Source organism: Battus philenor, unplaced genomic scaffold (assembly GCF_028537555.1).
Source record: "Battus philenor isolate CCGP_79_NKW_IND1 unplaced genomic scaffold, ilBatPhil1.0.hap1 SCAF_28, whole genome shotgun sequence".
NCBI lineage: Eukaryota > Metazoa > Arthropoda > Insecta > Lepidoptera > Papilionidae > Battus > Battus philenor.
Window position 1 is genome coordinate 10,798,770 of NW_027181691.1, and position 16,382 is coordinate 10,815,151.

The 16,382-nt window shown below is 35.8% G+C and overlaps 2 protein-coding genes across 2 annotated transcripts in view; one reads left to right on the forward strand and one right to left on the reverse strand.

Annotated features, from left to right (window-relative positions):
• Positions 1 to 2,800: 2,800 nt before the first annotated feature.
• Positions 2,801 to 3,157, forward strand: LOC137925850 (secreted acidic protein 1A-like). Its single transcript, XM_068769313.1, has one exon. It carries the CDS (start codon positions 2,801 to 2,803, stop codon positions 3,155 to 3,157), a length of 357 nt encoding a protein of 118 aa, XP_068625414.1.
• Positions 3,158 to 6,516: 3,359 nt separating this feature from the next.
• mbc (myoblast city) overlaps positions 6,517 to 16,382 on the reverse strand; it is a 100,238-nt gene continuing 90,372 nt past the window's right edge. Inside the window, exons 29-37 of the mRNA XM_068769328.1 lie at positions 15,280 to 15,444; positions 14,443 to 14,592; positions 13,857 to 13,969; positions 13,338 to 13,453; positions 12,547 to 12,603; positions 12,215 to 12,296; positions 11,644 to 11,820; positions 10,080 to 10,188; positions 6,517 to 9,413 (exon numbers count right to left, since the gene is read on the reverse strand). Of these exons, the coding sequence (XP_068625429.1) occupies positions 9,184 to 9,413; positions 10,080 to 10,188; positions 11,644 to 11,820; positions 12,215 to 12,296; positions 12,547 to 12,603; positions 13,338 to 13,453; positions 13,857 to 13,969; positions 14,443 to 14,592; positions 15,280 to 15,444 (1,199 nt within the window). The 3' untranslated portion in view covers positions 6,517 to 9,183. The remainder of the gene's footprint in view (positions 9,414 to 10,079; positions 10,189 to 11,643; positions 11,821 to 12,214; positions 12,297 to 12,546; positions 12,604 to 13,337; positions 13,454 to 13,856; positions 13,970 to 14,442; positions 14,593 to 15,279; positions 15,445 to 16,382) is intronic.

Consider the following 16,382-nt stretch of genomic DNA (forward strand, 5'->3'; position numbering starts at 1 on the left):
TCTTTGAGATGTTTTTAACATATATGTAGAGAAAAAAAACTGAGTTTCCTATCGACGCCGTGTCGATCAGTGATGGTTGACATAAAGCCTTTTAGTTCAAGCCGTGTCAGTCAGTGAAGACGGCATTTTACGTTTCTTTTTTACAAACACTTGGGCGGTGACGTCATAAATCTCATATTAATTGACCCGCGTAGCCCTTGAGTTTTTCCATATCAAGTAGGTTTCTAAAAAATTTAATAAAATAGAAAAGCAATTACCGTGCAATGAAATTTGTTGAAAAAAAAACATAAATAAATAATGGCTCAAATTGACTATTGTTACCAAGTAACATTTGAGTAAAAGATAAAATCATATAAGCAAACAAACAAATTTAGTAAAATTTATTATTTATGAATTTTAATAGGTCTGAAGGGAAACTGCACTGTCGGTCAGCACTGACCGCGCTGGCAGAGAACGTGTTAATAAAGCTGGTATTATTTTGGAATTTCGTCACAATATACCTATAATAATGATCTGCAAAAACTTCTAAAATTAAAAAAAATAGTGATAGACACTATGATAATACAAAGAAGAAAAATAGGCTGCACACTCCTACAGTTTACATCTTCGAAAATTAAATAAATCATTTATTATTATAACCTATTCCAATAAAGAAAATTTTAACTTTTAAAAGGCTCCAACATCTTTCGACAATTTTTTTAAAACGAAGTCACTTTATTTTATTTCTTGAACAATTTGAATTTTAAAAGAATCTTTGATATATGCTTGTACGGTCCTTTTTGGAAATTTCGTGGATACTCTCTCTTGGAAATCCCAGTGAGGCTGCTTTTTTCCGTATTGAAAGTCGTAGATTTTCATGAAAACTGCTTACAAAGATTTCTACATTTCCAGAATTTCTTGAATAACGACAGGGTCTAGGCCGTGGCGTATTCAAAGCCGAAGCAGTTACCCGTAATCTCTGCATCTAGGTACGAAATATATTTACATTCGATTCATCGCTAATACATCTAAGTTGTTAAATAAGAATCCTTAAACTTAAAAAATATCTTGACGGTACTCACATAATGTTTTCTCAACCTCTAACATCAAAATTCCGCATACTCAATTATTCCAATAACATCAATTGCACCCTGCACCAGTAATTATTTTTTTTAATAATCGTATTTAAAAACGTAAATCTGCCACCAGATCCCCTGCATAAAGTGGATGACATAAGCAAGCTATTTCTTTTACTTATATAAGAAGGAAAATGAAAAAGGAATTCCGGTGTTGAGCAGGATGAAGCAAATTTTCACTTAATAGAATAAGCGCAAACTTATATCGCGAGGTTGAGATTTAGCAACTTGATTTCGAAGCCTGTACTTAATTTCAACTAAAATAAATAAATCGACAGCTTGCTACAATAAAGGTTATTTATACAAATAAGGTAGATTTCGATGATAAAGATTCTTGGAGACAATTTGTCTCCGCTTCTGACTGTTCACTAGGTTTATAATAATACACGATGTAATTAAAATTTATTTATTGTTCTCGTAATTTTGAAAAGAGCAAATCTGCCTTCCAAACCGAATGGGTAGAGTAAAATAACGGACCAAAAGTATTGTCATAATGCGAAACATAGATAAATAGCTGTCAACAAGAAGAAATATATCTGTATATATCTACATCATAAAAGTCAAAACACAGTGACCTTTGGTGTTATTTGCAAAAATAAATACATTTAAAAAACTTTTAAGTTAAACGGTTTTTTGATACCCATATTGTGGTGGTTGTGGAAAAATATGTACCTAGTCCGCCATATTGGAACGACGTCCATCTTGAATTTTGAATTTTGACATAATCTCCGTGTTTTACTAGTGTAGCCCTTTCATTTGATACCCATATTGAGGGGTTAAGGAAAAATATGTAATCCGCCATTTTGTATCGGCGGCCATCTTAGATTTATAATGTTATTGATTTTATTATATTGTAATGTCGTCTAAATTAAATGTGTGTACCAAATTTCAGATCAATCTGACTACGAGAAGGTGCTTAAATTTTAATTTCTAATTTTGATCCAAATAAATTCCGTACGGGTCGAACTAAACAAAACCGTTTAATTAGGGCACTTTCAAATTATGATATTACTTTTGCACCACCTGATACATATCGCCTGAACGAATTAGATATGTGGATATCAGTACAATAACGAAATAGATAACCACTGAATCAGTGTGCTTTCTCTTCAATCATATCGTAGCTTTAAATCAGCCAAGATGGTGGTCAAACACGGATTACTATTTAAAAAATTTAACAGATTTAATCCAGCCATATCGTACGCATAACGTGTCCTAGATCTCACAAGATGGACAGACGATTGAAAAGACTGACGCAGGCTTTCAACAGGCTGTATTGCAAATCCATGTCAACCAGTCCACGACCTATATCTGAAATGATTATTAAACTTCTGCAAGTTCGGTCTGCTAAAAATAATGAACTTCGAATTTTATCTCAGAAGGGATGTATGTATAACTTTGTTGACATGAGTGATTTTACGCTGGAATATATTGCCCCTTTTAATATTCCTAAACCAAGAATAATTTATCAAATCAGATGATTTTATTACACGATTGCGTGCCGATATGCACTTTATTAAACGGAAAAAAATCGTTATAAACTGTGATATCGACTAGACAACCTTTAGCCAATGGGACCTTCTTAGACTGTTTTTTTTAAACATAATACTGGCTGTTATACTAGTAACTTCCCTTAAAAATGTTTCGTAGAATATACAGGATGTAACAAGAGTGGTGGATCAAACATGGCCTTAAGGGGAAAAGGGGAGGGGGACGATAATAAACTTAAAATTGGTGGTGGTTGTTTTGAGTATGATAATGGTGGCGTTGATGACGATAATGATGGTGTTGATGATAATGGTCGTGGTGGTGTAGACAATAATAATGTTGGTGTTGAAAATTATAGTGGTGGTATTGACAGTGATAATGATAATGTTAAAAATGATGGTGGTGGTGGTGTTGATGATGATGATAGTGTTGATGATGATGATGGTGTTGATGATGATGTTGTTGACGATGATGACGTTGGTGGTGGTGTTGATGATAATATTGGTATTGAAGACGGTGTTAATCATGATGTTTTTATTGAGAAAAAAAAATAAAAATAAATTCCTTTTGTATCGCCGAGGTTAAATTTTTTAAAGTAACATCCTTCACTGTAATAAACATTAATTTTTTTGTCATTTTTATATAGGAAACGGATTATTTCGCTATATTTTCCTTTAATTAAGACAAATATTTTTTGTTTTATTGTTTACTTATTGTGAAAATTCTGAGTTATAACAAAAAATAATGAAAATAAAATATAAATGTTTATTTTATGTCATAAAGGGTACTGTATATGCCAGTCGCGGCAGAGAATAGACAGAGTATAAAAAAGAAGACGTTGTCTTAATAGCAATGACGAGAATTTCTACTTTTTGGATTTCTAAAACGGTTATAAGATCAATAAAAATAAGTAATAAATAATAAGTACAAATTAAAGTGATGAAATTTTTTTATCTGTGATTAAATTTTAAAATCGTGACAAACTTTATCTGTGGCATAGCCAGTGAGAAATAAAAAAAGAATTAACAATAAACAATGAAGAGTAAATAAATCTTATAACTTAAATAAATAAACTAATAAAATGAAAAAAATATTGTTCAATTAGCACATGTAATGCTGCTATTTTAAGTTTAGTCATGGTAATATTATTTTTAGGTTAATAATCTGTCATCCTTTCCCTTCTTTCACCTATCATTTTGTTTATGTACATAAAGTGCTACAATTTTGTGTAAATTTAAACAATAATGAGCAGTTTTTTGCTAAATATACGCTTGTTTGACTAAAGTAGCACTGTGGTCCTTCATGGCTGGTCATATATCAGGTGGGAGCGGCTATAGCGAAAACATCTATCTGCAAAAATTTTCAAAGGAGAACGGACCTAGTATTCTCTGGCTATAGCCAGAGCGGCGGAAGAAACCAAGCCTTATTTTCTATGAAATTAGTCAAGTTTATCCTATTGTTGGAGAAATCACGGTGTTGTCAAGATTTACACCTACGCTCGCTCGTCGCGATATTCTACACTTTGATGTTTGGTTCGTTTTGTTCGTGTTCGTTCGTGTTCGTTCGCTTGTTCGTCTGCGACGGTCGGCGATTCTCGTGATTTTTTTACTTAGAGGGATAAGATGTTCCATAGACAAGGCCAGTTGAAAACAGACTGCCACCTGGTGGGCCAATGTCAATCAAGTTGACGTTTGGTTGTAAACAATAACATAACCTTGTACGTAATATGTGTTGTGGACTTATTGTGTATATTTGCGAGTGTTATTCATGCGGTTTTGTGTTTTAATTGTTATATTATTAATATTCGGAGTAATTGAAGCGTTTATGCAATTAACCTCTCGTACGCCAAAGGGTTGCCAGACGCACACCCAATTCGGCTACGAACTTTGGATACACTGTTTTTTGTTTCGGTAACAAATCCTTAGATTTTTTAACACAAATTTCTTGTCCATAATCTGCACTATATACAGATTAAAATGCCAAGTCATTTAAGCTCTATTTTAAGAGATATTCCATAAAATGTAGCTCGGTAAGGCAGAAGAAGAGTTGATAGAATCGAAGTTTTTATTAAAAAAAATCTTATTCAGGCAACGGAATATTAGTTGCAAACACAGAAGAACAGACTTGTAAGTTTTTTAATTATGAGGAAACAAATTCGTACATTTTATCGTTAAACGCTACAAAGTTTGCGCTAAAATTTTTGAAGACAAGTAGTAATTGGAGAAAGTCTAGCATAATACGAATTTTTAGAACTTTAAAGTTCCCGGTATTGAAATATCAACTTTTCTGGCAAAGATTTCTCCATATTCAAATCCTTAATAGATTTGTTTGTTGCTGTAATTGATAAGAATGCAACATTATCCAATGTACAAGGGTGACACCAAGATGTCAGGAGCAAAAATTGATAAGATCTGGTTGATTAGTGGTATGTCTGAGCAGGTTAAAGAATTAAAAGGGGAGATACTACTTAAAGAATTAAGACTATGATGTTAGTCCAAGTGGTGGACAAGATGCGCCGCATATACCGTCAGCCCCGACGCCATTGATTGCAAGAGCGTTGTGCCCTGCTAATTCTCACTTTAGACGACCAATTCTTTGAGCGTAGCTTTCTAGGTGACTTTGAAGCTTATTTTAAAGCCCATCGTAACTGGCCATCACAAAATAGCATGTTATTCTAAAAAAGGTTTTAAAGAAAGTATTTAATTAAAAGGTTTTTTGGAAACTATTTTTTCAGGGCAATTAAAAACTAAATTAAATAAAAAACAAACAAATATTATCAGTAATTTAATAATAACAAAAAATATATCATAACACTTCAGGTAGGATACAAGTTTTTGGTTCACTTTAGCCGAAATTACAAAGAAAAAAACAATATAAACTATTTAATATCGATTTTATACAATTTCAATAAACAAATCAACAATTTCTCCAACATTGTATGGCACTATCGTTTTGTATGAAAACATTCATTTGTAAATCACGAATGTAATAACTGACCTTAAGTGTATAGACATAAGGTTTACATTTCTCTGACCACCGGTAACCGAAGTATGATATATGGTACTATATTATGCGCTTAAATTATTTAAATACAACGTACAATTGTTCAGACATTTTCCTAAATGTCGGAAAATTACGTCCACATTTCAACGGTACATTAACTTAATTGTTCGATTTCTCGCATTGTCTGCGACATTCAACTCAATCTACAAAGACTATATTAATTTGATTTGCATATAAATCATCTCCGAAGTTTATTTCCATCAGAAATTTTTCTGGCAAATTCAGTATCCAGGTATCGTAAACCTTTTAAATCATTTCCTGATTTTAAATTTTTCCTTAAAATGTTTATTACATTAACAAATATGAATTTTACATGTTCACATACCAAGTTCAAACCAGTGTTTCCCAATGGTGGGGCAATTCGAAAATGGGCGCAACAGTAGATACACATGGGGATGTGAGAATTTTAGAAACATTTAGGTGTGGCATGGCACAAAAAAGGTTGAGTAACACTGTTTTAAACAATTTAATTTTTTCACAGTCTCATTTAGCATAATTGCAGATACAATTTTTAATATATTTTTTCTACTTTATAAAGTTTTTTAGTTTAAATATTTATTATCTCGCCATTTTGTTAAGTTACATAAATTGCTATTTCAAAGAATAGCAATGTAATGTGTTTAAATAAATAATTAGCTTAAACTTTTATTTATTTAATGGTTTGCTGATAAACCTCTGTCCAGTAATTTAAAAAAATATTTGCTATATGTATTAACAAATAGCTGTAAACTCAAAGAATAGGGGAATCTGAGAGGTTCAAAACCTAATAAAATTATTTTTTATATTTTAAAAAATTAATATTTACCATAAATCACATATATTAAATGTAGTCTATATGTCTGTATGTATATGTGGTCGGAATTAATATAGACATATAACAATTCCTTCTCCCTTAAACTTTCTGGTAACGCAATAAACACAAGTTTAGTTTTATTAATGGCACAGCAGTTCTGAATTCACCACTATTGTAGGAGGGTACTGTTTCAATTTTCATTGTATACAGTAGTGCTACCGAAACCTCTGTACCGCGCTTTAGATTTGGATGGGACGAGACGAGAAAGGGGGTGTATCCAACCGATCAGATTATTGTTCGTCAACGCTCGCGACGGTGTACATGTTCCTTTAGCCTCCTCCCGCCTCGCCGCGCTTTCTTAAGTTGTGGTACAGAGGTTTCGGTAACAATATAAAATTACGCGATACATCGCTCTCAAAATGGAACACAATAATGCGTTAATATTTTTAGATATATATAAAGTATGTGTATATGTATGAGACCACATAACTACCTTAACCGTCTAATGAATTTTTAAAACATTTCCAAAACTGTTCCTATTCCTTATATAATGAAAACAATAATGTTTTGTTTGATGTTTTGTGCTAAAAGTGGTTGATCTGTTACTGGAAAAACGGTACAACCGTTACCAAGAAAGGTAGTCCACATACACACAAAAGTACAAATATAATAGAATGTTACACACACATACAAAAGTATAAATATATAAATAATATAATATGTCACATACAAAAGTATAAATATAATAGAATGTTTGTGGCATAAGATTCAGCCAATGGGGTAATTGCTGGTTCAACCGTTGTAGGAATTACCAATTGAACTGTAGTAAAGGGAATGACTTGACAAGAGTTATTTATAAAATTTTTAATATATTAATAGAATTTTTGAAGCATAAGATTCAACCAATAGGGCAATGGCTGGTTGAACCGCCTCAAAGTAAGAGACATAAGAGTAATTAAATATATCTGTACACTGTAACAGATTGAGCTGATGCTGGAACCATTTCCAAATAACTGACTATGTTAATTATGTATAATACAATAAATATAAATAGGAGTGGGCTATAAGATAATTGACGTAGAGAATTACTGGTTTAGCCATCTCAGATGGACTATAATAACCATCTCAGATGTTTGATAAGAATTATTTATAATATGACACATTTATCACATTTAACAAGTTTAAGCTACAAGTGGTACAGCTAATGCGACAGTAAATCTACCGAATCGTCTATAAGTGACGGATTTAAAAGGTATTATATGTATGATAAATTAAAAAGGGATTAGGGACCTTTACCGAGTAAAAGATTTGACATGAAATATTTATATCATGAATTAAGTGAGCCAATGAGGGTATTGCTGGTTGAATTGTTTTCGAGTATCCGATATATTTATATGTCTAATACAGACATTTATGAGCCAATGACTGGTTCAGCCAATGAGGGTATAGCCGGTTGAACTGTTTTCGACTAACGGATATACTTATGTCATTAATATAGACATTTAAGAGCCAATGACTGGTTCAGCCAATGAGGGTATGGCTGGTTGAACTGTTTTAGAGTATCGGATATATTTATATATCTAATATAGACATTTATGAGTCAATAACAGGTTCAGTCAATTTGGGTGTGGCTGGTTGAACTGTTTTCGAGTAATGGATATATTTATATCACTAACTTTTGTGAGTCGAGTTTTTCTGCCAATGAGGGTATGCCGATTGACTCGTTTACAAATAGAAGACCAAACACAATTTATTTGATGAGTGGTATAACAGAGGCGAGAAATACTGGTTGAACCATTTCCCATAAAGATATCCAATATTAATTATTTATATGTCAGATATAATTATATGTAGAATATAATTGTTTCAGATGCTAGTATTGCTGGTTTAACTATTTTCAAGTTGACTGTAGTAAATTATTATTACAGATGCATCTTTCATGGGCTATAAATAGTTTAGTATGTGAGAATTACCATGGTTCAACCATTACAGAGCCAACTGACTGGTTATTATTGATAATATGCCTGTCATATATGTGGTTCAATTGATTCCAATGTCATTTACACTTTATATATACAAAACATGAACTAAGGAGTAATTCTTAAACACGGTAACATAAGAACCTGGTTATTTAACCAAAGTATTTAACTTTAAGATTATGTATATTTAGTTGATATAACGTATTTTTTTATACTGTAACAGTCAAAATAATATAAAATGATTATATAGGTGATTATTTATATATGTAAAAATTTAAATGGATGAATATATACATCATTTGTCAGCAAAGATCTTTAAAGCCTTTGACCCCTGTCCAATCATCTTGTATATAGTTACCAAAAAGAATTTTGTAAAAACTTTTCCATATTATCATATTATTAAAACCATTGACTATTGGATGTACATCTATTGCAAATTAGCTTTATATATATATTCACAGCTAAGTTATTACACCTATAAACAATCATCCTGTACATTAGTTACAAGTAGGATTCTTTAAGGATTAAGTTATTATATAATCCAGAACATTTTCACAGATTATTTAAAAGTGTAATATTCACACCTATATCTAATCATCCTGTATATGCTGGAAAATTAAAAAAAATATATTTAGAAACAGAATTCAGTATCCGGTTCAAATTGAACAAATTAAACATGTCCTTCGGTTACCTGTATTGAACATTGTATAGTTGGAATGACGGTGTTCAGGTGTGGGCGTGGGCTTCAAGCCCCGGCGTGAGTGTTACGTTTCTTGGGCGGCGGTGTGGGCGGCCTGCGTGCGGACCCGTAGAGGAAGGATCCGCGCGGAGAACAAACGGTGTCATAGTTATGACGGACAGGGACTACGGCTTCAGGATTGTTATTTGCGTCTGGTTCCTGGTCAGCGCAGCGTTGGGACTGTTTCTGCGGCAGTGGAGGGGGCTCCGACTCCTCCTGGTTCGAATCCGTGGTGCCTGTCGACCAAAACAATTTCATCATTGACTTCCTAGTTATCCTTTCACAGCGATAGAAAGATATATACCAGGGGTAGTCAAGCTCGTTTATAGTTCGAGCCATTATTCGAAAATTAAATTTTTTCGTAAGCCGCAATTTAATACGCATTTAAAACACGCAAACGAAGATTTTTGGCACAAAAATCATTTCTATTAAAATTATATGAGAAAAGTAAAAAATATGTGTATTGAAGTTAGATATAACAGAACATGTATATTGACAGCACTCCTAATAATACTTAAGATGCCGGTTAGTTAATTATTATCGGTGTTTGAATTTCGCTAATTTTATGGTGGAATAATAATAATAATTATTCACGCTAGTAATTTGCTTCAATTTCCTAGGAGCTGACATAGGTGATATGAATTTAAATGTTAAAACAATTCGACAATCAATCGGACCAAAAAATAATTATTCAAAGAGCCGCAGTTTGGCCGTGGCAGTTGAGCCGCAGATGACGTGACTATTAAAACAGATTGATTTTTACAAAATGACTGAATTTTCTAGACCGAAAAAGGAATTGACGAAATATTCACAAAAAAGTTGAAAGTGATTTAAAACTTGAGAAAAGTCTTAAATATATAAATAAAATGTTTTTGACTCTTGTGTAGAAAAAAAAAACTTACCCAAAGAATCTCTATTTGAGGGCGGGGCAGAAGAGTTGAGAAGACTGGCGCGTTGGGATAATCTTCTCTCTCTTTCTGCATCCGCTCGCAGCGGTCTCTCTGTCACCAGCTGCAATGACAAATAAAATCAAATAAATCTAATATTTTTTCCTACCGATTCCTGTCTTCATTATTAAGATTATTTTAAAAAATATATGTAAATAAATCAAATCCGGAGTCGGACTGTTTCAAACTTCTACATTTAATTCCCTACATTCCCTTTATTGAAGGACATATAGGATATTTTTTGTCCCGTTTTTCGGATCCTCTTGTTCCCCCTATCATATTGTTGGAGCAAGGACTTCACATTTTCGGGTATAATTATTTTTTCATTTATTTCTTTATTTACAGTTTAGCTCTTTATTCTTTCACAGTATCTTTCGTTTTTCTTTCCTATCTTCATAAATTCTTCCACTCCTTCGGCATTCTTGTCATCCTTTCATCCGTAGTCTTTCATCTCTCTACTCCGTTTCCAAAACATTAAAGTGTTTCTTCTAGTTCTATTATCACAATTTTTGCATCACATTTGCTTGTATTGCTAGTTTACGGTTTACCTTAAATTCAATTCTACTATTACATTACTTTGGTCTTACACCCCTTTACTAATTTTTCTTCCTTTTAACCTCATTTACAATTGCCTTACAATACTTTAGTAATGGTGGATGACACTCATCGTCGCCCAAAAGGAAGGCGATAGTTACGCCCTCTATTTTTCTCCCAATATCCAGTTCACACTACTCTGGATCTTTCGAATACGAGACAGCAAGTGACATGCAGGATATTAAAAAAAAAACAGTTGAGACGCTAAGAAGTGTAAAAGTTTATATCGCAAAATGCGAATTTCTTCCCACAGCCATAATATGGTCTTATCAAACAATAATTTAACGAGTCTTAAGTGCGCAAGCCACTCTGCTGCAGAGAAACTGCCTTGTGTCCTCTGTAAGAGCGAGAGCAATCCTGCCAAATACAGGGGATGCTTGAAAAGCGCTCAAATAGGCGTTGCAAGGGTTGTAAACGTTCCACCAGCCCTCCCAAAGACGACGCTGCTGCAGAGTACTCTGTTTCCATGAACTCATTTTGTCGAAGCTTCAACAGCCTCTCTAGGCTAACAGCGTCAAATTCAAACAGAAAAAGAATAAAACAGCAGGTGATCTTTGTGTGATAAGATGCAATGTTATATATATATATACATATATACCTTTATGGGTCTGCGTGTATGCATGTATAATAAAGTTCCACAAGATATATTAGACTTTTCTTAGTTTTAAATCTAACCTGGTTTATTGACACATTTACATGGTCGATATCAAAATGCACACACGGTAAAAAATTGTTAAATTTCATTTAATAGAGTAACTGTTTAGTTTCTGAACGACTGTTAGCAGATCAGCTTTCCTCTGGTGGTAACTTACTGCTTATAACGTTAAAATAATAGAAACAATGTTTAAATGTACCCCAGAATATTTTATAGATGGCAACACTTGTAATAATATTTTTTTTGTTGTCATACATGTATATGAGTTACCTCTTGCGTGAGCTCTCGCAGCGGAGAGGCAGAGGGTGTATCGAGCTGCGGCGTAGGCGGCTGGCTGAGCAGAAGTCCAATGCTGGACTGTGGGCTGGGACCAGCGGAGCCGTTGGGCGTGCTGCTGGGAGCGTACCATTGGCTCCCACCGCGTTCCGGCGTATCCACCGACGCCTCCTGATACATATACACGTGATATATAGCCTCCTCCTCCTCCGCCAGAACTTAGAAAAATAAGCATAAAGGCTTAGGGTCACCACAGCCACAACCAATCTGAAACTTCAAATGTCACTAAACCGAAGTGTCGAAAGAGGTGTGAGCCTTTCATTTATCCAAACACCTGAATTAAGCCTCATAAGGTCTGGTCATAAGGACCCTGAAGATCGTGGAAGCCCACCGGTATTATTATTTTGCCAAGGACACCTCCCCAACATCGGTGAGAAGTCACGACTACGACTAACAGAGAATTGATTAAGTGGGTCCTTGGTCACAAGGAAGAAATTTACGTAGAGGGTAATCAGTGTCTACTAGATACAAGACATCGACTGTCATGAAGTGACGTCACAGGTACCTTCTTAGCACGCTTCCTCTCACGGCGTCGCGGTGAGTTCTGCAGCGTGCCGAAGTAGCTCACCATTCCTCCGCTGCTATTCCTAGAAAAAAAAATAGCTATTATTGAACTACCCAGTTAACTAATCGATCATTGAACTACTCAGTTAAAAGCACAGGTATTGAACTACTTAATTAATAGCACAGATATTGAACTACTCAGTTAATAGCACAGGTATTGAACTACTCAATAGCACAGGAATTGAACAACTCAGTTACAAACTCAGGTATTTAATTATCCAGTTAATAGAACATGTATTAACAAGCCAGTTGAACGACTTATATATTAATCACCTTGTCAGCGGATTGATGGCGCTGTTGAAGCTGAAGAACTTGGATTTAGACCCGGTACTGTAACATAAAGCAGTGTATAGATTAATATTACGTAACAGATGATATATTATTATATAATATAATATTGAATATATATACACACACTCTAAATACACACATATATATATAGTCTTGTCTTTATTTCATAAAAAACATTTTTTTTATTATACTTTTTTGTAGTTAAGACATTAGTATGTTTGTATTTACGTCGATGTACCTTCATAGTTTCATATACACGCCCACTACAAGACATTGGCCTCCCCCAAAGATCTTTTTAAGAGTCCTTCGCTACCCGCATCTGGATTTCCTACTACCTTGACTATACTATACTATGGTTAACTGTGCTCCGCCCCCTGCTACTTTAGACAAGTAATTATTCGAGTGACGTTGATTTTTCTGTTGGTCTCCTCAACGATTTTTTTCGAGGCTTCTCGTTCCATTATCCTAATTTATGACAGGGGCTTACGAAATGTATTTCTCAGTATTTTGTTCTTCATTTTTCTGCTTTTCTACACAATATCTCTCACTCTTTAAACTTTTATTTACGTTCTGTACATACATCGCCTTCTATCCGTCGCCACATTTCTCATAATATTGCATATTTATTATCTACATTTACACTTTTATTATTACATTTTTTGTCTCTGTCTAAAATTTGTTTTATATTATTATTATACCTCAATTCTGATTATAGCCCTCCTCGAGAGATCAAAGTACTTAGTTATTGAAGTACTAAGGGTATTTTAACTTACTCATTTCCGGTAGAGATGTCAGATATCCGGTTATTGCTGAGGTTACCCGGCTCCGTCTGTATGCTGTCCCGTAACGTCTTACGTCGCTCCACGGGCTCCGTGTCAAAGTCGCAATTCTGTAATTTTTATTAACAATTTTAAAATCTTCACACAATATTAGTTTTTCCATTAGGGTCTACATTGCACAGATATTAGCGTCCCGTGTCTTTGGTTTTACAACCACGTTTAACATATCCGAATGAATATGGTGATAAACGTAACCTCTGTGGTAGAAATAAAAAAATAAATTCTAAGAATAAAAAGAATGCAAGATTTTGTGATGTACGATAGAAGAATGGATGAACGATTATGTGAAGATATTGATCAACACATGTATATATATATACGAAGCTGTTGGAGCACTGTACGACAAAAACAACGCTCTACAAAACGGAACTAAGGCAATATTTGCCGTCTTACTTCAGCCCGACGTGACAAATCAAATGCCGAGCATTAGACTAAGGTTTTGCAGACAGGTACCTTGCGCCCGTAGCGCTGGTGCACGTGGCTCTGCACGCGATGGAAGCACAGTTCCAAGTGCTCGTGCAGGCCTTGCAGCGCTGGCGAGATGCGCGCCTTGTGCACCTCCAGACCTGCGTTAAATCATCACATTTATCTAGGAGTCATCACTTTTACTAAAGTATTGTGCTGATGAATGGCAAAGGGAAATAATTGTCGATAGAGAAAACATTGACTAGTGTTTAATAGTAAATAAAAACTTTTAGCGTGTCCAGACACGACACTGATTATCAAGGTTTTTATGGGTGGCGATGGTGAAGAAGGGGGTGATAATTGTGAGGTAGAGAGGGTTAAGACATGTAGATGATGGGAAAATGATAAGGTGGAGATAGTAAAGAGATGGCAAGGTGGAGACGTGAAGATGGTAGTGAAGAAGAAACAGTGAAATATGGTTGTATTTAGTTGGTAGTGACACGGAGGTGGTGAATATGTGGATAACGTGATAAGGTAGATTGTGAGGTGGATGCGGTGGTAGACGGTGATGTGGTAAGATGTAGCTGGTGGTGACGAGAAGATAGTGGCGAGATGTTGAAGTGTCGATACTGACCTAGTTTGAGCAGCGGCACCTGGTCGGCAATGAGATCTCGCAGCTGCGCCAGCAGCGGCAGGTGGTCGGGGTGTCGCGTCTCGTACGCGGCCGTCAAGAAGGCACGCTCGTAGTTGACGATGCCTCCCTGCACCGCCGGGTCCAGGATACCTAGACACCACAACATAAGTTACACATAACCTTTATATTCCTCTTTCTCTGAGGCGCAACCCTCACTATTGAGAATCATGATCCTTTTTCAAAGTCACATGTTGCTCCCTGCCCCTACCTCTTTCTGCCGGTAATTGCGTGCATTACATTTGATACTGTGGTATCGAGCATGGTTAGCTGAGTTAGTAAAAGGCAGTAATATGTCCCTCTAGGTATGTCCAATTTTGAGAAAGAAATCACTCGTCATGTCCAACTCTGATTGAACCGTGTTCAGGAAGCTCATATCTTCTCGACCAAAATACCGCAATGTATAAAGACGAAGGTCTTAGGACTTATGAAATTGACACTTTGTCATTCGCAGTGGTCTTTATAAGAATGCTCAAGATGACTGGGAGAAGAATGTAGAGAACTACGATTGGTGCTTGGCTGCGAGTTGAAATCAGAAATGCGAAGTGGCAGCGAAGCTCGCTTCAACGCCCGTCAGTTGCACGTCGCTCGGGCTTCATATCTAAAGCTTCTCGAGAGACGAACACAAGCTGATGGAATTTGTAGATGTAGACTCCCCCCCCCCTTCAGATGGACCGACGACATACTCAAAGTGGCAATATTTAAAGGAGACACGCCTTGCAGTGGGCATGAATTGACTGAAATGTTGATGATATGGTTGAGAAAGCCATGTGATGGTACCGTTTAGGCGCATGGAGAGCTGATGCAGAGGCGCATCGCTGGTCCGAGCCTCCAGCACCAGCGACTTGAGGGCTCGATTGGTTTCCCTCAGCGCCTCGACTGCCGCCTCCAGCGGCGACACCCAGTACGTGCGCACGCTGTTCACCGGGAACCAGCGCAGTATACCTGCAGGGTACAATACATTATTTAATGGAGTCAGGCGTTACCTCGCGGAAGTCCATCCTAAGTAAGAAAAGTACCAATATTTAGCTACTTCCGCACATGCAGTGGTAGACTCTGTGTTTGGCACTAATCGGTGTAACATAACTCCTGAAGATGCCCCGTGGAGGGGTGAAACACGTGCTGAGTAGTTTGGCGGTGGCGGTTGTGTGATTCGCATTGAGCTGGCGGGCGGTGCACTTTGTTGCACGACTACCACTGCATGTGCGGAAGTGGCTAAATATTGGTCCTTTTCTTACTTACAATACATCAACAAAGCGGCTCAACCTTAAACTTTTGTTGCAAAATATGAAGATGGCGCTCGTGTCGCGGCAGTTTACAACGACGCCGATAGATGGCGTTCGCAGTCAATTGCCTCGCGCCGTGGGCGATTGTACCAAAAAGTGATACCGTGTACTAAACTGAGTCGAGATTCCCGAGAGAACCTTCTATCTTGGTGAATACAAGAGATTAGTGCTAAATGCCCTATTAACTTACAACGAAAATAAAGTGTGAAATGAATAGACAAAAAAGGATAGGACTAACCCTTTCGTACACGTACCATAAATGTGTGAAAACCCCTGGAACCTAAAATGATCGCTCGTTTTCAGTGGAAATTGTACCAGGCCGTTGTTTATGCGTTTGGCTTTGAGGTTATGTACAAAAATCGCAAGCTGTCTGAATGACTCTAGCTTGTCTAGCGCTAATTTCCATTGTCTGCACGTGGTTTTGGTGTATACATTTTTTGATAAATTTTATGTTTTAGTATTCCGGGACGAGGGGTTTAAGGGTTAAAGATAAGCTTGTTACACTTTTATCAGTTCTTCGTTTATTAGCAACACTTTTGTGGAGAACAGTGACGTCATTACCATAGACTCTCGTGTATTGTCTCTGAATTATGGAGT

Bases quoted from the DNA above. Each gene is read 5' to 3' on its own strand.
- LOC137925850 (XM_068769313.1), top strand. From the start codon at position 2,801: ATGGCCTTAAGGGGAAAAGGGGAGGGGGACGATAATAAACTTAAAATT.